Raw genomic sequence first — 24,047 nt, 5'->3', positions numbered from 1 at the left:
TTCATCCATCGGCAAACAATAAACATTGCCAATTGTTGCATCATAAGTAAAACAAAACAAATCTTTTTCCAGCGTTGTTTTCCAAACTCTACTGATATAAAAACATCTGCTGCTTTAGTAACAAAAGATTATCCTAAAACCGCTTTTAAAGTATCGTAGCTCGAGGACTACATGGACAACTTTCGCTTGGGTACTCTACAGTTTCACCAAATGGAAGACCTCTTAATTCTTAGATCACTTCAGCTGACGTTTCATGGAGTGACTAGGTTCAGGGACTCCCACGTGGAGACCTCGGCTTGTGCAGTCACACGTCGATAATACCACCGTTTAGCTTTAGGGCACACGAGAAGACCGGACTAGGACTTGTTTTGATAACTTGGTTAACATCACTACCATTTCGGAAAGCGTTAACGCTAGGAGAAGAAGAAATGGAAGAAACTCCAGCAATAATCAAAGTTAGGCAGCCATATGATACTTTAACGGTCGTACCTCTAGCACTAACACTTTCTGAACTGGTAGTAAAGTTATCTTTACAATTCTCGAGAAACCCTGTGATAGAAACCTATGAAGCTATAACCTGTTTTTGTAGGGTACCCACCAAAAGGATGTTCATAAAGTGATTAAAAATTATAAACAGCAGTACCTTTAAGTGAAAAATTAAAAGAAAATATCTATTGACTGTTGCTTATCAAAACACATACATATGTTCATCGTGTGTCCACAAAAAAATTACCACACGAAAATGTAAATACCAGAATCAAAAATTATTTTTTATACGTAAGGCTCGCCTTCACAGCCAAAGGTTAGTACATTGTAAATGAGTTCATAGAAGATACACCTTGTGATTGAATTCCGGCTATTTAAAAATTAAATAAATGATTTTATTGTAAAAATACATAGTCACCTTGAATCCGGTGAAGTCATAATTTCCAACGGGCAAGTAGCATTTATCGATCGGAAAATAGGCAGTTGAAATGCAAGGCATGAGATAATTCCAGATAAAAATTTACTGTGAAAAGCTAAAACCTAAGCTTCATATCACGGGACGCTGTTTTTAACATTCTAACATAACCTAAGATTGCACAATAATTCCTCTTAAAACGCTGGCCCGGTGCAGACCGGACAGACGTTGTATTATTATTTACTATATACTCGTAATTATTTCAGCCGAAAGTTGTTTACTGCTCGACATTGGCCTACCCGATAGATTTCCAAAAATACTGATTGGAAGCAACCTGCACCTAGCTTATCCAACACCCAGACTCCAACAGATTAATTAATTTTACATATCTTTTAGAGTATTGCTTCGGGAATACGCCAGTTTCTTACATATCTTCCGTCGCCGTTTATACGAGTAAGCGGTGGTAGCGTTACAAAATCTGTGTTGCCTCTCAACTTATTAAGCTTAGTTCCACCATGTTTGTTCTATTAATTCTTATGAATTATAGTAATTGATTACTCTTATTTTATTCTTTTGCCGGTACAGCAAAAAGCAATAAATATAACTTACAGCACATCCTCAATATCCCTTAGTGCTTCAAAAGAAAGGTCTCTCACCAATATAGTCTCTCACAGTTGCTCAACGATCCATGAAGAGAGGTATGGTTGGAATTCGTCTACGAAATCGAATCAGGGACGAAAGGATCTGCAGACGAACGAAAGTGACCGATATAGCTCTATTGGCAAGTATAAATGTGGGGTAAAATTTCTCAGATGAATATAAACGGTTATTTTTCAAACATTTTTTATAAATTATATACAATTAAAAAAATAATTGCATAAGTAATATAAAATTGTGATTTAATTGGAGAAGAAACAATTTTGGAAGCCGTTAAATTCGTGCACGCATTAAGGGGGCCAGAAAGTAATGTTGTTTCTACGCTAGTCGATATTTGATTTTCATTTGGTAGCTCATTACGTATTTAGAAAACGTTGTACTGGATGGCAAAAGGTTATTGACAACGAAGATGAATATATTATTGATAAGAAATAAAAACTTGTTAAAAATGTAGTCGTGTGAATTTAATCTAAGAAAGGGTCATTACTTTCCGGTCTTTCGGTTTTTGTATTTGATATTTAGCTTTTTTTGGTGATGAACTAAAATCCAATTATGATGTTATTGTTGTGTATATTAAAGAGGAGTGAGCTACAATACCTGACACGACATTAGGGACAACGGACATCCGTTAGCAAACGTTCGATTTTCGAGTTTGAACAAAAACGCTCCAGTTCGATTTTCGAGTTTGAACTCTTATTAGAAATTATATAATTAAAATAATTGATATAGTAGTGGCCAGTGTTTTTATTATACGAAGCGTTCTCAACAGATTATATTACACACACATCTTGAAAATTAATTAATTCATTTTGACAGAAAAAAAATACATACAAATTTATTGTTTATATTCACATGATAATTAAAAATACATTTCACGAAGTAAATTTTAGGTTATCATATATACAATTGCAAGGCCTTACGAAAAATAAAAAAGCAATATGTATGTTAATCAATTAATTAATTTTAGAGTTTTAATTTAAATATCTTTAACGTTTTATTTAATGTTGTCGTCCCTTTTAAACGTGACATAGTATTTCGGCCATTTTATATCTATGTATTATGTTAATGTAACCCTATTACAGCCGAGCGCATTTTAAAAGGTGTGTGATGAGCGTTGGGTGCCATCTGTCCCGGATTGGGCAGATTGTATAAAAAATGTACAACAGTAAAACGTGTTTGTGTGTGTAAATTATTATGGCGAATGCTGACTACGTAACGGTGCTGTGGTTATTAGTTCGCTCTGGTGCTACAAGTTTGCCAAGTGGTACGGGTTCAATCCGCATACCAGTCAAAAGTTTACAAGACATATATATCATTTAAATCAAACTTATATAACTTAGTGATAAGTCTAGTTAAAACAATTTAAATTAAAAACTGGATTGAAGATGACTTAAAGACTAAACAAAATAAGCCCGTTTCATAAAACATAACTTTTAAAAGATGAATCCTATCTTCTTCTAGAAGGAACTATAAGTAGGTTGATAGAACAGATAGCAACTGAGCCCTTGAGATTCTAGAGTAAAGATTACCGACCACATTAATCCCAGCAAGACGTTATTTTACAAGATAAACAGACAACCTTGGAAAGTTTGTCGGAAGATTCTGGATACCGGCCGCTTCTAACTAGGCTACGAAAAACCTATGGGAGAGGCCTATGTCCAGCGGTGGACGTAGTACGGCTAAAATAATGACAGGATAACAATCTTAATGGATTTATTTAATTTGACTTTGAGTCTTTATAAATTAAATTCATACTCGTATAATTCATAATTGATTATTGCAATTGTAAGAATCCTTTATTGCTGCATTATTTACTATAAATAAATACATAATTTATTTTATAGGTATAATAATAATTCAATACGTATGTTTTAAATTATCATTAAAGGTAATTGGCTAAAAGTTTAAACTTTAAATAATAATCGTTAACTTTATCTGAGTAAGTAAAATATTGTTAAAAATATTGAAGATATGTTTGGTAGTTACGCCACTGAATAAATTTTTGTTCTGTTTAAACTTTATCGATCTGATACGAATAAAGATATCAAAGTTTTGTAAGTAAACTTAAGGGCAGTTATTAGATGGGCGTGTCCGATTTATCAAGTATCGCTAGCGTGACCCCCGGCACTCACACAATTGTACATGTCAACTGCGTATGCACACATAAACATTAGCGTTAAAGAAGACCCTTTACCCCTGACATCGTCGATATTGTCACCTACACAGACAATAAAAGCATAAGCGCCTTATTTTTTATCTTCTCTGTTCCTTTCCCCCTCTATAGACCATACACAATGCTGTGTTGACTACACCCCATACGCTCTATAATATTTAGTATAAACCCACTGCTCTCGAATCCAATTTTGAATGGCAAAACGGTTCAGTAATATTTTTTGCTTACGCTTCGACTTCGATTGTCGTTGCTGTAAAAAGCGCAATGCTACAAAAACTGTCTCCGGCCATACCTTTAACATGGATACGTGAAAATCGTTTTTATTTTTCAACAATTTCGCTAAATGTCAAAGCGATGGTGCGAACAGGACTCCGGAGCGCGGGCAAAAACCTCCTCTGGCCATTAAACCGCTCGGGGAACGCGTTCGGGCCGCGTGCGTCGTGTCGCTTGCATCGATAAACGCGAATCGATACTTTTTAATACGATACGAATCTTGAATCGGTAATGAATTTTGAGCAATTAGTTAATTACAATGCCGACAACAATAAAAATAACGTACTCATAAACGTCTTGACAAAATAGTTAAGATGGAATAAAAAAACTGCATTTTCTTTAATCAAACGCATTATAAAGTATGGAAGTTTTGAAAAAGTGTATTAATGCGCTCCACCCCGTCTATATGTGGCTAAATCAGCCCGCGCTGGGTTTTTTTGTGAGGTCGTACTGCGTTTATTTCTGCCACCCGCATCGAGTCCCTCTCTTAATGAATAATGAATTGAATAGTATACGGTAAGAAACTATTTCTCTCGATACATTATCGATTATTTGTAGGTTTTTGTTTCCATCTATTACATACGCTTTGAGGACCAAATTGAATTACATTAATGTAATGGGTCTGGGAAATTATTTCAATTATTCACATGTATGGTCGTATAATTATTTAAAAATGTAAACGTCACATCTGTCACCTGCCCGTTTTGCATGGTCCGCACTGCATTTTGTAATCATAATTTTAGAAAATCCATTCGTGTTCATTTTTAACATGCCAAAATAATATTTATGTCGTGTTTGACCTGTAAGAGCAATAGAGTAACAAAAGAAAGAAAATTAGCATATTTTCACCTGGCACCCCACTTCTGAATGAAATATTTAAAAATTAGTTCCTAGCTAACTTTACTCGTAAAAAGAAATATTTTTACTTAATTTCAAGTAAGCCTGTAAGCATTACGTCTCCAAAAATTTTGTGATGTCAGTACATGGGTGAAAATCTCTTGTATATTATGGAAAAAGAATGCAACAGTTATTTTTAAGGAGGCGTTTATTTCATTTGCATTAGAATATTTTTGAATATGGCATAATCATGCGAGCATATTTATATAGTGTAGGTTTACAAGAGAAGCGAGTTATGCGAGCACGTGTTAAACTACGAGACCAGGACATCATAAATTGTAAGCGATTCAGCGTAACAATGGTCCCGAAGCGGCAGAATGCGCTGGCGCACAACCTGCCTACGCTCGCTACTCTCTATCTTATTGCCATCATTCCTTTTGACACTTTACTGCTTGCTTATATTTTATATAGCTTTAGGAATTTTCTTATGTTTTTAGCTGTACAGAAAATTTATAAATGTCATCAAGCTTTATAGCATTTTGTTCATATATTATTCAACGAATGCAATAAACTTTATTTTATAGATAAAACAACATTTAACGTTTTATTTTCAGTTGCATATATCCCATAATTTTATCTACAAATGCAATTTAAAATTATTAAGTTCTGTAAAAAAATTTTGTATGAATTTGTTACATACATTATACGTTATAGTAATTGTCGATCATGAATCACCTTTTCATAATAACTTTTCATAAAAGTAGAACGACATATAACTTCGTAAATATGTAATTTTGCTCGAATTCATATGACCTTACCATACGTACTTATTCCATATATACTTAGAGAAGATATTCATAATTTTAGCTATAAGACGTCCATTTCTGTACATAGACGATAATAGATTTACACGGATTTGATCGGTTGAAGCGGCCTGTGGTATACTATACTGTTGAAATGTAAATTAAAAAAAGTGTTAACGGTCATGTGAAGTGCCAAAAAGGGTTACAGTATTGACGGAAGTCGCATTAAGTTTATATGCGCATTCGATACGAACAATTTACGCAGCACGAGTTTTCATTACAATAAGATAGACCCTCATTAAATTAAATGACCTATCAGTCGTTTTCGATGCGTCGAGAAAAACTATTTACAGTTGATGTGCCTAACTGCGCGAAATTCCTTAGTCTTGTAGGGAGACCGCGGAGGTCTCACTGAATCATTCATGTGTTTTTTCGTTTACACCTTGTCTCTGTCAATATGTGTAGAGGATACACATCGAATGTCTAAAGCATATAATCTTAAAAATGGTCACAAAATTTCTCAAATGCTTTTGGGCGCGGTTTAAAACTAACATTATTTTTCAATTAATACAAATCACATAATATAAATTGCATCGGATAAATGATGTGTTATTAATTAATCATGATATAAATAATGAAAAAACAAAATCACATCACGGAGTCGCAACACTGGACCATTGTGTCAAAAGTATTTAAAAAGAACATTTCGCACACCGCCCGAACCATGATGGGATCTTTGATTGTGGAATTTGATAACAATCGAAATGTTAACATAGCAACAAGAGCAAATGTTTTACACATTCGACATTTTTTATTTGATTCCGCTAGATCCGTCTGGAAAATGTCATCGACATTTTCGTTTTAAAGTTAAATGAGACTTTTGGATTAGTAATATTTAAGACTTTAAACCCTTTTTCGAATTTAAAATACATTTAAGTCTTATTTCAAATACCTTGTTATATCATAACCAATTAAGGACACGAAAATTCATATAATATTAAATACGGTTAACCCATGACAATGCTTAAAGTTTATTTTTTTAATATCACACCCTATAGTGTTGTACGTTGCACTTCGAGAAAAGTGGTATAAATTGAATAATGTCATTAAATTAAATTTACCAAGTACATACCATTCAACCAGAATTACAGTTATAGCAGCTCGTGCACATTACCTTGGTATATAATTACGTAGCCTCATGTGGTCAAAAAGATCTTTTTTTCAGTTCTTCATCGTCATCATTTTAGTCATAGTACGTCTCCAGGCCGATATAGGCCACCATAGATTTCCATTAAAACTGACTGGAAGCCATGACATGGATCCGGCGTCTTTTAACGACCTCGCCAAGGTTTGTCCACCTGTGGGCACGCAGCGCAGGACACTCCTACGCTGAGTTTTCTATTATATGTGGTCTTCAATTATTAATAATATATGCACATTATAATAGACAAAGTTAATGACAAGCCACCAAAATTTCTTTACATTTTAAAATAGAGAATATCATCACAGAGTCAAAATATTGGAATGCGCGGATATTTCACATGAATTCGGTTTCAAAATAAATACGCAATAAGAACAAAAAAACGGGGCTATTAATATTCGTTAGAAATATTGGTTTGTCCAAAAAATACGCCCGGAGGCTGAAACATGATGCCGAGTGGGTGTTGAGTGGATACGGCACCGCTTCGATCCAAATACATATTCCTCTCGATTTATGGGACAGCCTATAAACACTGCAAAATGATATTTATAACTTCTTAAATGTTCATTTTTAAATGCTCTGCCTTTGACCTATTACTCATAAGTGAAAAAAAAACGATTAGTTGTGTGGCTAAATTAGGATTTTAGGTTTATGAAAGAGGTAAAGTTATTTTTTTCTTTTATCTGCACTATTATAAAGTTGTTTTTGTTGTCTGTAGTCAACGTATAAGTCTTTGACTAGTGAAGTAAGGGTTTACTGTAAAAATAAAGTTGAAAAAATATAGCAATTTATATCAGCTTGTGTTTATATTTGTCTTGTTAATGTTCAGTGAGAATATTTACATATTTAGCAAATATGTTTAAATAGCTTAGGTTATTGTCTTAAACATCTGACAGCTTACCTTGAATTACGATAAAGATGAAGTTTTATATAATTATATTACAATAATTATGTGAGCACGTAATTTTTAGTCTATTTGTAATTGACCATTATCATTTACAATTTATAATAGAATAGTCTAATTAAGAAATTAAATTTTAGATTTTAAGTTTTATAAACTTTTTTTTAAAAAATGTTAGTATTTTTTTACATAGCACGTCATTTTGTACTTTGTGTCAATATATTTTGATATTATTATTTTTTTAATTTTAGTTGTTTTATAAGTGGAAGTTGTTGCGTCAATATATAAAATCAAATTTAGATATAAACACTAATGTTAATTCTTTAAACTTTATGGAGTACAAGTTATATCCATATTTTGCCAACGCATACCTCTGCGTATCGTCGAGAATGTCTTCTGTTTGTTAAACCCTAATACCGGGAAACGTGATACCAACATCAACAATTAATAAAGGTCGTCATTTGGAGAAATGAAATACATTATCTCGTTATTGTAATCATGCAATAAGTTCTCGATTTTATTTTTCAATATCTTACTCACAGAGGAGGAGGCCCTAATAAATTAATACAGTACAATACATGCGAAACAGCAGCAACGTTCAGAAGCCTTTTAATATTTATATCGAGAGAACAAATTATTGTTCAATTTCCGCCTAAAATACTGTGTTTTCTTACAGTTTCATTACTAAGAAAGAATCATAATGGTTATACAAGAATCCATTTTTTTTCATCGACATTTTTCGCGAATCCCTTATAGTATTGGTGGAATCTATAAGGCGTTAATCCTTATTTATGACGTAATAAAGGATACTCCAAAAAAATTCTAATGTCGGCTCAAATTTTTTGAAGTTTTAAGAATTTCTCTTCTATTCCGACTTGAAGCCGGATCAAGCGGATGACTGATACACAACTACTACGAACTTCGTGGCCGGTTGCTAATTCGAATGAGTTGTAAATAAATCTAACTTTACTATACATAACTTTTGAATATACTAATATAATAAAAACAGCTTGGAAATGCTTTGCTCCTACAAATATTTTAAGAATCTTTAAGCAATTGATCACACAGTTATGATCGCTTACTTAAACGTTGTTACTTCATACAAAAACTTCCCTCTTTGTTTATGGTGGATTATTTTCAGATCATACTGTGTTAGGGACCCCCGTAGCTACATTTCAAAGTGAGATAGCATTATAGAGCAACTGGATTTGATAATAATTTTACCCAAATTGAACTCTTCCGGCGTTTCTCTTCTACGCGAGTAATCGCTGTAAATGATCCAAAGCGGAAACTAATGTAAATGAGTGAATAATAAAAAAAATATTTCTTTCTATGGTATCGAAGCATCGTAACGCGAGCTATAGTATTTTCTCAAGACATTGGTTCTCTGTTCTTCCAAAGAGACTCGGATAGAATGAGATAAATGTTGATAATCAATATGTCATTGTGTCTTTCTGCCATACCTAGCTTAGAGGAAAGTATTGGTTTTGCATGCCTACGCGAGTATTCTTGATTTCGGGTATTCTTCCATTCGGACCTCAGTCAGAAGATTCTTCACACTAGATAAGGAATAAAATAATTTATGTGACGGTGCACACTTCAATGTGATAAAAGCAGTTCATCTAAGAAAAGATGCTGTTCTAGATAACAGTTCCCGCTGGTGGGTCACGAATAATAGCGTCGACAATGACGAAATTTACAATTCAGGCGTTAAAATCGGTACAAGTCGACATTTAAAGACAAAAAGAAAAAAATATATTGTAACAGTTACTTAATAACAAATATAGCAATCTAGTTTAGAATGTACAAGAAAAGCTAACGCTTATGGAACCGCAATTAGATCAGAACCATTATTACCTAAGTAAATTCTTATTGAACATATATGGTAAAGATATATATTAACCAACAAAAGTAACTGACAAAGCCAAGAATATCCGAAAGGAGAATACCTTGGCTTGGTCAGAATACTAAACGCGTAGTACCTATCTGTTTAATCTATAAACCTATCTCGTGGGTTCTTACCGATTACTTCTTGGAGTTCCCGCCGGAGTTCCGAGCGCATCTGCCTGACTATCTCATGAAATATATGTAACACTGAGTCTTCCTAGAAATCCCTTCGGTTTAGTTATTTATTACATTAAGGGCCTCCGAGCTCTGGCACCACCAATCCGCGGAAGATGCCGCTAAGGTAGTAGTATCCATCAGTCACAAAAAGGATACATCTAGGAATGTTTTGATGAGTAATTATACGTGTAGCAATCTCAAAAATGTAAAAACAAAAATCCGTTGTGCCCGACGTGTTGCGGGTTATTTTTTCCGTCTTGACCCGGCGATGATGCCGGTTAGGGCTGTCAAAACGCTTGACGTACGGATTGACGAGCACACCCGCTCTCGTTTTGTACTTATTCTCGTGAATGCAGGTGTCTTGTGCTATATTATTTATGTGCAACAAAAACATCCAGATTCGGTTCAAGCGACGGTCTTATTGGTTTGATATTCTAGAAAAAATGCGACAAATAAAAACATTATCGACGTTATAGGAAGTGCTTTACACTTTCATGTATCTTTAAATGGCCCACTGGTACAAAAATTAACAAAACGATAATGTGACAAAAGAATCATCATTGCCAATTCTTTGTCCAAGTGTCTAGGGCAGTCAGACCGGCCAAGCTGGCCTTCACAAATATGTACTCAACAGGCATCAGTCTGAGTCTGACCAAAGTTTCTAGATTTACTGAAATTAAACATCATCGAGTATTTTTTGGACTGGATTGTCACTACTGCCCAAATAGCATTAGCAGATACCGCGCGTTTGAAGTAGCAGGACGCAGAGTGTGCCTAGCTTAAGACTCCTAAAGTTGCAAAGTTTGAAAGCTCCTGGGAGAGTTTCGGCTCAAGCCGCTAAATACTTCTATTTTACCGAATTGGGACTGTTATTTCTGGGAGTTTCCGTATCTATAAAAATAATATTGTGCTATACTGTATCTGATTAAAACTTTAACTGGTTAAAACAGACAAAGTTATGAAAAAAAATAAATATGATAAAATAATTAGTAATTTATTTATTTCATATAATACTAGTTACAGGTTACACCCAATACGGTAGGATTCCTAACCTTTTTTTAGTTATACTTTATAATATTATATTGAATATAACTATGATAGTTAGTGTTTTTTTTTCATTTTATCATCACTTAAACAATTATCTTGTTTTTATTATCACTTATACAATTACCAATCTTGGTAAATAAAAAGAGATGAAACTCGCTTATTAAAAACTGCGGCACAGTTCCAAATACCACTCTAAGAATATAATGCAAAATATTTTTTATTTTGTTGCAACGTATAAAGTAAACGTCTCTCTTTTTCGCACTTTCAACAGATAGTTATCAGAGCAAGACAAATCGTATTTCCAGTTTCCGCCAGAACAGCGACACTGGCAGTTTAATTTACTCGTAAAACGGCGCGACAGCTAAATGTCGTACTATTTCTTCCAAACGTATAAAGAAATGTAATAGCGAATTTATATGATGGCTCTAACATTTTTATATTTAGGTAAAGGCCAATTCATATTTAAAAATTGTTGTGTATCAATATTAATAAATAAATAAATACTAACAAAACAAGTACCAATGCATGTTAATGTTTTCTGTTAAAGAATAGTCAGTTGCTCGTGACAAAATAGCTAAAGCTTGCGTTTTAAATGTTATATAATTCCTCGTTTGTTCTATCCTGAACGCTGGCTATGTATCTTTCTCTCACGCATTTTCTTTTAAATAATATTTACCAGCGAGATATGACTGTGCAGTTTGTGGCCAGTGTTGTTGCTACATTTACTATTATATTTTTATTGGGACGCTTTTGTATGAGTTGGCAGATATTTATCGGGTATCGGAACATTATTCGGTCTGCTCATAATCGTCCGCATAAAGCACCTTGTCACACGGTCGTTGGGCGCCGAATGCTCGACCCTGCGTATTCTTTTTGTATGCCCAGGACAAGGGCCGTATTCTTTGAGAAGTGGAAAAAATGAAGATATTAATATATCTTTCTAATTCGAAATACGTTTCGAATAAAAGGCAGGTCATAAATCATTTAATACTCTGTATGAAATACATTTTAAATACTCCAATGAAAATCGGATTTCGTGGAACTGTTCTTGTTTAACTAAAGGACGTTTGCTAGCCACCTTGAGTCCGACACCTTTTACTTAACAAAGGTTTTAAAATTAATTCGAGAAATATTTTTACGTAAACAAAATAAAAAAAAAAAACAATTAAAAATATAATTTTTCAATCTGTTTATTTGAACGCGTCTTAACGATTAAGGATGGTTTGAAAATAATGTAATCTTTTTAAATTATTAAAAGAATCAAACAAGTCAAGTTCGTGCAGCGCTTTACGAACACAATCAATTTTAGTTGTTAATAATTTAGTATAGAGATTAGTTTTGTGGGTAGGTTGTCGGGCGGTCGTGTCCGACAAGTTGGGCGATTGTCTGTGATCGGCCAGTCATCGGCCGCTCATTACTCGGCTGTCTATCCGAGATTGAATTAACTTCGATGTGCTCTATTCCGCGCCGGCTATTAAACGATTAAAACAATGCAATAACATTAATCTAATACCAATTCTCATTCCCATAACGTACATAAAATATAACATTATCTTTTATATTAAGCAACTGTTATAAAAACATTAATACGTATTTATAATGCTATAACAGAATTAACCGTATAAATTAAATAATATAAGGTAATCAAAGCCTAACCCTATTTGACAAAATAGACTAAGCAACACAACCTTACTTGGTTATTTATTAGTTTATATAACACAAAAGTGTCATTTTAGTTGCTCCATCTAAATATGTCTTGAATTAAAGTTATAATATTAAATAACTGTTTGATTAAAAAATATCATATGGAATATGAAATAATGAATATTTTTTGACATAACTAAGGAAACATAAGTTATAGCTTTGGTTTTCGTGGTAATGTATGTAAAATATAAAAAGACATACGGTAGATTAGCGTTAACATACTCATATAAGTAATACGTATTTTGTTGAGATAAACATAAAAATATCTTTAATGCGTATTAAGTTATTTTTATATACTTAATTATTCTAATTACATAATCATTGATCAGGAAATTGATCTAATTTTACTTGTAAAAAGCTTCTAAATCGAGATTAGTGACCCAAAACGATCATTAATTAAAATTCCACTTACGTGATAAGTATACATCATGGGAACTGGTTACAAAACTTAAATTATCAAATATGTGTACAAATAAAACATAGGAAGGAATAATTTAAAATTATTTCCTAAAACTTTAATGTTCTTAATCGATGCGAGTCTGATATGACGTCGTAAAATTTATTAGAATAGTCGGTTACTGTTACGTTTTATTAATCTTAAACTCTTTATAATTTATGACATCGAAAAAAGGTTTTTTACTTCTCGGTTATCAAAAAAATGCAGTTTATATTTATAATAATTGAAATACAATAAAATGGAAACTCAAACTGATAAGTGTGTGTAATAAATTCAAGTAAGTGTATATGTGCCCTAGTGCTTCATTATAAAAAAGAGTAACAGAATAAAACTCTTACATACAGGTTGAAAGATTATGCGTGTAAAAGCTTTATAGGGGTATAGTAGATATACAGTTAATTTTCTAGTAAAATAATCAATGTTTTAAAAAATAATAAATAACCTAATGATAATATAATAAGAAAGGCGCTATTAAAATTCTGATTATTAAATATTAAAATTAATCATTGTTTACTTTATATTACTGCAGACTTTGTGCTGCCAAAAGTTGTTGAGCTATCACATTCTTAAAGTTTCAAAGTGATCAATACACATATATCCAATCAATTTGTATGACCCGAGATTTTGAACAATTGTAAATAGTGGTAAACACTTTAAAGTTATGTGCTGTTAAATGAGCTTTACAATATTAACCCTTTAAATACTTTTACTACACCTATGACCAATCGTCCTGTATAATCGCCATATCTCCAGAAGGAAAAAAATATTTTTTACTAAACTTTAAACCGTCATTCGTCTTAACCTTTTCATCAGTCGAATAAATCTAGTTGAGTGCTCTTTACCAGCAATATTCTGTTAAGGCATGATTAAAGTGTAGATTAAGACCATATTTCCAGTTGAATTATTTATATGTCATTCTTAATAAAAACTTTATAAAAACCAACCCGAATTGCCATATAAAATTGCTTACTAAACTTTAAATTGGATCACTTTAATAGTAAATGTCATTACATTAACTTTAAACAACACACGTAAACCCGACACCCGTTAAATCGATGTTTTTTCTCTAAACTCACCTAATGCCATTTACACAATCCGAGAGCATAGGCTGCTGTGTGTCGGGTTACGAATCGTTCGCGCTATTTCTAAAAAGTATGTTTTCACAGCGGAACGCACTTAAGCGACTATTGGTAATACTACACCAGACAGTAATTCGGCCTAGGCGGTCTGCCAAGACGCTGTTTTCTTACATTAATATTGTCAGTTTTGAACAAGTAGCCGAAAATAAAATTAAACTATTTAATTTAGAATATGAAAATTTACTAGATATTTCAAACTAGAAAAGGGTCTTCGTAGACGCTGGATGCATGCCACTTCCTATCGCTTCTAATGCACCGTAAAGCTATAGAAGTCGTGCGGCGAAAACAATGACGATGATGAACAAAGTAGATCTCTGTTATCAATATGGTCTATTTCCAACACCGGTTATTTTTCAGTGTATATTTTCCATCAGCATGTCATCAACTACATCTCTAATAATTTCCTAAAATAAAACTGGTAGTGTTTAACGGAAAGCATATTTCGTCGAAACGTCACTCAAAAGCACCGATGCAATATATCGTCGAATATGTTATTATGTCAAAAATACTCAAAGTAAATAAAGGTTATTTTAATTAGCAGATCATATTAAGACCATTATGAAAGACTTCTTCCGCCATAACTGCGCTTTTACAAGAGCGAAAGAACACATGCGTTTTGTTAAAGCGCTATAGCGCGCATATATTAGAAGATATCTTCTAATATATGAATGTAAAAATAGACTAAGATTAACTGTGAGACATATGTCTTACACTTAATCTATGTAATACAATAAGCACGTGTGTTGAATTTAACTGCTATTATCACTCCAAGAAATTACTTTTACAAGTTTAAAAAATTTTAATTTGTCGAATTTAATTTTATTATTTTTTAATTAAGTAATTTATAGAAGCGCGCGAATTCATTCGAATTTTTGAATCTAATTTACTTTACGCATATCTAAAAATCCTTTATAATTGATATAGGTAATAAATATGAATTGGTTCAAATAAAATTTTTTAACAGATATAATCTGTGAAATTCAGCCATGTAGACGTATCATTTTACAAGGACTAATATATACACGTACACAGAACGTCTCATATCGATTATAATGTTACAAAAAAGTGTCTCCCGTGGGTGATACAGGCGTTTAAGATAAACATCTGACCCTAGCCCGTGTCTCGAGATGGCATGCAACGAATTCACGATGTGCATTCCCCACTTGTGTTTTTCATGTGCTCTTTTTCTACTGTCAAATATTTTAACTAATGTATTGAGCGTTTTGTATTTTCGTTTAAGAACACGATTTAGTGATGTACTTGTTTAACTGCTATTAAATAAGTACGGCTCACTTTTAGCTCTTTAATTATTTATTAATAGTTTAAACAATATCTTCACCTTTCTTGTGTCAGGTAATATTTACACATGTGGCTTTGCGCTAACATTACTATGTTTAGTTTTGAATAAGCTTGAACATAATGAATACAAGAGTTATGAAACATCGTTTTACGTCTTAAGATAACAGGAACAAATACGTTGAAAGCTGTGTATGTTACGTTGTAATGCACACAAACTGTTTCTAAATTTTAAATTGCAACAATTTTGTTAAAGGCTGTGCGTGTTAATTCCCAATATATCAAACATTTTTTCCTAATGAAATTATCAAAGAAAAATAACATATTAATTATAATTAAAGCATTTGTAACTATTCTAGCCTTTGCGTGTAACAATAGGTTCATAATTTTATATACAATTTTTCAACGCATATTGTAACATAATCCTTGAGATTTTTATTTCTCATAAAAATACAAATAAAGCATGGCTGAAAATTATGATATCGATTAACATTGTGGTTTTTGAAGTTTTACAGGTGTGAAATAACTGTTCTGTACAAAATTTTGTATCTTAAAATTATATAGGCTGCTACCACATTTTGGGGATGTTTAACAACTTATTTGCTGAAGGCCATACTCCCTCGAAAATTTTTAGTATAAAAACTGTCGAGACGGAAATGTATCTATCATCCGAGTTCATAAAGCATTCAAAAAAGACAAATGTTTATTCGGCACGTGCGTACAGATCACATCCTAATAGTATTTGTGTCCGATCCTTTTTTGTGACAAAGACGGAGATGAAGGGCCCGATTAGTAATTAGACGGGCAACACGTGTTTTTGACTCCTTTATCTTGTCCTAAGCTCATTAGGGCTCCGGGCCGAGACGTTTTTATCGCTCCCCTCAAAATAAAATCACATAGAAATCGTTTTGTAAACGTTTTACCGTTTTTACTACACCACCGCTTCAATGTAGGTGTCAGCTTCGATGCATTCTGCACACGTGTGAGCAGGTACACCGCAACTTTGTATTTCCAGCTTCAATTACAATGCATTATTCCCGCAAATATTTAGTGGCGAATGTCATAATGCAAGAAAGGAAGTATCACGATTCAGAATAAGCCGGCGAATGTGCGATCCGTCCATTCACCTATCGACAATGTAACAAAAATCCGCGTAAAGGGAACTCCTAAAGAGCCCTATTATTGTCGCGTTAACGGACACTTGAGATTAGCATCTGTGCCTCCTCAACGCGATCTTCAAGTTCCAAACACAATAAGGGGGATTACAACCGAAGAGGTTTATTTGTAAACATGACAAAGAAAAGCGTTTTGTTGTACCCCGGCCATGGAAGCGGAACGCCCGCTTACTTCTAATATATTTTATTCAATGTTATTCATATGAAGTACGATTCGGTGAACTTGTGATGAATGTAACCACAATACGTGGGAATCTATCAATACAGAACAAATAAAAATATGAATAATAACATGACTATTAAGTCTTTATACTATAAATGGCGTACTTTTGACAGTAAAAGGATAATATAAAGATACATACATAATACTTGTGGCGCTTCTGTAACGATCAACGTAGCAAACTTTATATGCATTTTATTCGTTTAAATCACATGCTTATAAAGTATTTTTGTCTTGCTATTATTTAATAGTAAGGTAAAAATGCTCTTGTATCCAATACGGTATATTATAGCCCGTACATGAATAACTTGGAATAATTGAAAATAAGATTTCAATGAGTTTATTAAAATTGTATTAATGTAAATAATTCATTATTAAAAGTTATAAAAAGTATAATAGGCAGCAGTGATTTTTTTATCTCGTAGGAAAATCTTACATAGGATAATAGGTATGCCGATCAAAGCTTTCCTTACTTATTCTCTGTTGATGTAGTTACTGTTAGCCCGAGGGCTTTTACAGCTTCATCGGAGTTGAGTTCACGGAGCGGCTGGGTCCGTAAACTTAAATTAAAAGCTTTCGTATACTATCGTAGTTTGAACGGCGTTGGCCTGGTGCCTCAATGATTTGTGGACTGAATGGATTGGTGGGTATGACTGGATCCACCCGAACTAAGCAGATTTAGGTCATGTTAACACTAAAGTCGTGTATACTACTATTAATAGAATTCTGACCTACAGATGTTGACTTGTTAACACTAGCACTAAAGGCCAATTATTAATTACCAATGTAATACTTTCTTACAATATTATGAACAATTGATTTAATCTGCGTTTAATACGAGAATATTACACATAGTATATCATTAATGCTTTTAAAGAATATATGCCATTTACGATTATAGTTCGTGGATTTCATTCCCGTTACAGAAGCAAACTTTGTGTGAATTGTAAGTTATTTTGGATTACTTTGGGATAAATGTTCCGAAATAAATATGACATCCACACACAAGAACTGGGCCCACGTGGTGGCACTCGAGAGCATGACTACTATATAAATATACTAAAACTAAAACTTAATAAATATAATATATAATAATAACACCTTGTCTAGGGTGGTTTGTCGAGCAGTGGTAGTTTAGCGATAGAGGACTAGGAATTACGGTCGTAGGTGGCGGGCTCGATTCCCGAGGTAGAATCTTATTTAAATCGCACTTTGTGCATTAATTATATAGGATTGCCACTGTTCACAAGCAAGTTTCCAGAGGATGGGCAGCAGCGTACCGTGCGTACCAAACGTAAAACACTGCAATCGCCAACCCGCCTTTCAAGCTTGGCGATCATGGTATATCCCTCCATCGGTATCTTTGAGGGAGACCTATGCCTAGCAGTGGGCGTCTATGAGTTGAGACGACACCTTGTCCCATATATAAAACGTCAAACTGATAATGACTGGTTGAGCAGGGGTTAACCCCCAAAAAATATTTGTAATAAAAAAATATATTAAAAGTCTATGTCACGTTTCAAAACGGTCAGTTAAGCTGGTAATTCTAATAATGTAAGTTGTATATTATAATTATTCATAGTTTGTCAACAGTGCTATTATTCTTAAAAGTTACCGCATTGCGTTATTAATTTTCATCTGCCGAAATAGTGTTACTTACATTAACATGAAAGTGAAAAAAAAAAGAAATAAATATTTGTAATCATCTTAACAGAAAGTAGAGGAGAGGGTGCACAAAATTAGGCGACATTTTTGAACGGCAATGATTTAAAAAAAAAACGTGACACTGATTTTTTAAATTAATTGACTGATTTGCGTGCGCCTTTTCGTTTCGTTGGTTTAACTATGGACACGTAATAAAACCGATTTTAAATTTATGTGTTACATGCTCAAATATAAAAGCAATTAATGTAATATGAAATGCACTGAACAGACGTATAAAATCTTTTGTTTTAATTGTCCGTTTCAATCTTTGTCGCCTTAGCGCAGTCAAATTTGTATTTAAACGTCAAAATTTAAACACGTGTCAAGCATAAACATTACTTTTGTCTTGGTGTTAAAGTACAATATACCTTATTTCAAGTTACAAAAGCTTGGCTTGTTGCAGCGATGTGACAAAGTCGTCTTATAAAGATGATTTATTGCCGTGTTAAGTATCCCGTGCAATTGTTAGGAATATTTATTTATACTCGTAAACTATAAACAACGAGCAAATCTGTTTATTTATTGCGTGATTGAACGTTTCCATTCGAAGATTTTGATCCTTTTTTAATTGTATATCACAGAAACGAATGAAATAATTTGATTTACATTTCAATCAGAGTATCTATAAAGTATGCTAGGTATCCTAAGTTATACTATATATACGTGTGCTCATTTCTTTATAAATATTTATTATTAAGAAAAAACGCAAAAGTTAATTCAATAAAATTAAAAAAGATACATGTAAAAGTTTTGATCTTTAAAAGTTTTCTTGTTAAAAAGTTATTTCTTTAAATTGCAGTAAAGATGTTAATAAGCCATGGCGTTGGAGTGATTTATTGGTAATAATGTTATCATTTAAAAATAATTTTCCAACAACTACGCGAATAGTAAAATTAATAAGTAATTTAAACAAATGTAAAAAATACTTAATGAATTTTTTCATTGTCCTATTATCAAAACATTTTAGCATTTTATACTTTGAACGATCGAGCCTTTTGCCAATTTTGCATACAAGATTAAAATCATCAGTGTCGCGAATAAAATGTATGTTATTTTAAAACACACCGATGCATGTTTCATTTAATCCATAAAAGTTGAATTGGTACAAGTAATATTAAATATCAAAGTCGTATAATGATTATCTACAGATGCTCAAAGTATTAAATATTTTTAATTTTATTGCGGTTAATTTTGATATTTTGTTTACAGGAGAGAAACCGTTTAAATGCGAGTACGCCGGCTGCGATCGTCGATTCGCTAACTCCTCGGACAGGAAGAAACATTCCCACGTGCACACGTCGGACAAGCCTTACAACTGCCGGGTGCACGGCTGTGATAAGTCGTACACCCACCCGTCATCGCTGCGGAAACATATGAAAGTGCACGGAGCCGCAGGGGACGCTTCGCCACGGTATGACAGCGACGGAGACGACTCCTCGTCGGCTGGTAGCGTCAGTGTAACCGCCGGCGCATCCAGCCCTCCTGCGCCTATTCCTCCCCCGCCAGCCACGGCACCTCCGCCACCAGGACATCATCCCCACCACCACGCCTCCATAACGGACAAACTAGAGAGTCTCAACGACAAATATCTCAATCCCCACGACCAAAAACCGTACGAACGACCTCCTGTCCCACCTCACCACAACCAACCGCATTTAACAAACATCGGCGGGAATGGTATGATGGACAATAAATTAGGGTTCGGTGGCCACTGGACGCAATTTCAGCAACCAGCTCCAACAGTACCACATGGAGTTCCCGACTGGTGGTGCCCCACACAAGAATCCTACCACCACCATCATTTGATGCACCATACGGGTGCCGCCGCTGCGTACTGACCACATCGCGCTTAGGAAACTCTTCATTCGTCACGTATACAAAGCTAAACAATAAATGTTTCCATGATTATATTTATTTTATTACCCTTTATCCGCATATTAGAAGTAAGATGAGCGTTAAACTATTTTATAGCAAAAAATAATAACAATCGTGGAATGGAAAGTTTACTTAAGCGCTAAATCACGTTTTCTTTACGCTTACTAAAAAATATGTATAGTACGAAGTCACTTTTTAAATTTTTTCTATCTTATATAAGCCTGCCGTCCTTTGGAGTTGATATTTCGCAGAGATTAAGTGAGTTATTTTGGAAGTGCGAACATTGTTGTGGGTAACAATAGAATTAATATTACACGTTTGTGTGCAAGCTAAAACAACAGAGTTGTTAACAAAGACCGCTAGTTGAAGCTTTACGGCGTGCCGTATGTTCTTCCTAAATATAGTGTTGTGTGGGGAAGCGTCTTATTATGTTTGACGTAGTATTTGCATTGAGTATTGTCTGTCAGTTATTGTAATTTCCAAGGAACTCGATATGCAGTAACTATTTTGTCAACTGCATGTTTGACAGTAATTTATTACAGCCTTTCGTAAGATAAGTATTTTATGATGTACCAAATTCTTTCTAAATCGAAAAATTTTATGTGAAAATGTTTGTGATTCGCTTGAAACTACACGAAACAATAACGCATGTATACCTACTTTAACATTAACTTTTTCTTATTTTTCATTTTATCTATAATATTATAAGTACATGAAAATTAGGTCTCATTACGACCAGTATGGCCAAAGCACCCAAGTCCAATAATACTATAGATATGGTAGGTTGTATGACTGTACATTTGTAATATCGAAGTAATTAGATAGTGAACTTGTAAAAATATGTTAAGGAAATGCCCAGTGATAATAGTATTAAGGGATTTATTTTATTGTAAACCTCTCTGTGCCGTTGCTAAAAATAGCTCTAGCGATTTCTGAACTGTATAACTATGATAAATTAAGAATAACGTAAATATTTTTTCACGGATCGAAGTTATAGATAGAGAATGATTGTAAATTGTACTTATATTTTAAAAATGACTGAAACAAAAGAATGTATTTTAAGTTAATTTTAGAATTTGTTGATTGCCTTTTTCTACAGCCATGTATATAGCGAAAGGAATAAATAAAGTAAACATATTTCAAATTTAGTTACTTGTGATTTATTTCATTATATCTCCTTATAATTATTATTATAATTCATCATCATCAGGATATCAGCCACAGGGCGTCCGCTACCGTACATAGGTCTCTGCATAGATTTCCAATAGAACCAATTGCAAGCGGCTTGCATCCAGTGTTTTTCGACAGCCTTAATAAGCTTCAAACAGCTCACTCGGTGTTTGGCACTGATCGGTGTAACATCTCCTATGGATGCCCCGTGGAGGAGTGAAACACGCATTTATCAGCGAGCTGGCGGGCGGTGTACTTTAAGGCACGACTACTGCTGCATAGCGGAAGTAGCTATATATTAGTCCATTTCTTAGTTAGGATGGACTTCCGTAAGGTAACGCTTGAATCTATTAGATACTTAATAAGGTTGTCTGTACACCTTGTGCGTGGACGTCTTACGCTGCGTTTGCCGGTCCTATCTGTTCCAAGCTCTATGTGGTCTGGCCACTGGCCCAACTTGCCAATCTGCTGTACTATATCATTTACTTTCAAAATAACACTTTTTCTTAACAATTTTACTGAAAGAAGTATCAAAAATATTATGTTATATTATCAATGTAATTAATATAAGTCATTTTAATTTTTGCAAATTAAATAAAACAACCGGGTTACAATTTAATTATAAACCAATCATGCAATAGTGTATTTAAATATTTATATCACGTACATATCGTTGTTATAATTTAAACAAAATCATATTATAAGTCTTTTATTGCATTGTAAGCAAATAATCCAGAATTGCGCTATAATTTAATTACAAAAATAAAATGAAATAAGTAAATGAGGTTACAAATAACGAAAATCAGTAACTAAAAATAGTATCGTTGTTGAACTTAAAGATGCGTTTTTAATGTAACATTAGAAGTTGAACACATTTTATAAGAAAAGTTTTTTTTCCAATATCAGTATATTATTGTTAAACTACTTAAAACTTTGTAACACGCATCTGATTCATAACTAAACTCATTTTAAAATTATTGAAAACATGATTGACAATTACCATATTAAATACAGACCTGCGTTACATTAGTTGCACTGTTACGGCCGCAAAGATCGATCACCAGCGCCCGAAATCTGAAATGGAAATCCAATTCTCGCGATCAGTTTGATCGGAATCCGATCGAAAAAGCGAACTCCGTGACGGTGCTCACAATAAAACACCACAACAACAAAACAAAGAACAATCATATCCCAAAAGAGAATTGAATTTATCATTGAGAAGAAACGAGAGAAAGAAATGATAAATGATGCTGGAGGTGCGGCAAGGCGCGGGTGCGAGCGAGACGGCGTCCCGGTTCGATCCGACTTTACTGTCCGCGGGGATGATTTATCGTTTCTCAACAGGGATTGGCCGATCCAGTACTTAAAAGATTTATAGATCTTTATGGTGCATGCGCGGTAGGAGCATTTTCATATTATAAATCTCACTCCTGCACATGCATTCGCAATTGCCTCTTTAACTGTCCGACGGAGAATTAAAAAAAGCATATATGTTAACATATTGAGCTCCATGCAGGCTCGATAGAACAAGGTATAATTGGCTGACTGACTTAATCACTTTGGTCACGTTACGCGCATGTTAGCGTGGCCCTCGCCCCGTGTCTTTTATAGTCGTTCATTTTTCTTCTCTGCATTAAACGATTTATAACTGAGTCACTAAATTTTATAAATTCTTATTACCTATCTACTCAACTATCTGTAGTGTTTTCTTAGACTGTTATACTTATGAACAATTTTAAGTTATACATTCATCGTGTGTATAAAAATTTCTATATTTATACCAATGTCGTTTAAAACATTGATTGACCTGAGGCTTGACTTGGTCCTTAACGTAAAAATATATTTTTACACCAGGGACTCATTTTTTGTGCATTTCAATATCATAACATAACTTATATTAAATAATGTTTATATAATCCCAAGTATTAAATATAAAGTATGTAAAGTGTTTTTCTTCGCAGACGGTCAAATACGAAAACAAATTAAAAATGGCGAATGACCGCAGTGATCATTATGAATCCGAATTATAAAAACAAGTTCGCTTAAATATGAACATATACCGCAATGAAAGCAAAACTTAACGTCAATAAATAACACGTAACTTCAGACATTAAAGTCTGAAATGAGGTATATTTATGTGTTGTACGTTCAGACGACACGATAAGTTCTTAATGAAGACATAAAATTGAATAAAATAATATTGCTCCGCTTTGTGACATATAACTTAACTAGCTCTTCCCGCAGCCGCACTCGCATAGGCCATAAAACGCGCAGTTCGTTGGCTGATAACGTTATTTGGTTATATTTGTTTTTATTGATGTATAAAGTTATTTTTATCATTTGCGGTCAGAGAAAATTTAATTAACAAATAAACTATTGTTGTGCTTCCGACATGTCAGACTTTGATTTCATACCCTACATGAAGTAAGTTGAATTAAGTGTGTATAAAT

General features: G+C 33.5%; 1 protein-coding gene across 1 annotated transcript in view; it reads left to right on the top strand.

Moving 5' to 3' along the window:
- The window catches only part of opa (odd paired), a 33,423-nt gene extending 11,868 nt beyond the window's left edge, over positions 1 to 21,555 (top strand). Inside the window, exon 3 of the mRNA XM_068772550.1 lies at positions 19,762 to 21,555. Coding sequence (XP_068628651.1) covers positions 19,762 to 20,390 — 629 coding nt within the window. The 3' untranslated portion in view covers positions 20,391 to 21,555. The remainder of the gene's footprint in view (positions 1 to 19,761) is intronic.
- Positions 21,556 to 24,047: the final 2,492 nt, after the last annotated feature.

Source organism: Battus philenor, unplaced genomic scaffold, assembly GCF_028537555.1.
Source record: "Battus philenor isolate CCGP_79_NKW_IND1 unplaced genomic scaffold, ilBatPhil1.0.hap1 SCAF_5, whole genome shotgun sequence".
NCBI classification, from domain to species: Eukaryota; Metazoa; Arthropoda; class Insecta; order Lepidoptera; family Papilionidae; genus Battus; species Battus philenor.
This window is presented reverse-complemented; position numbering and strand designations above follow the sequence as displayed.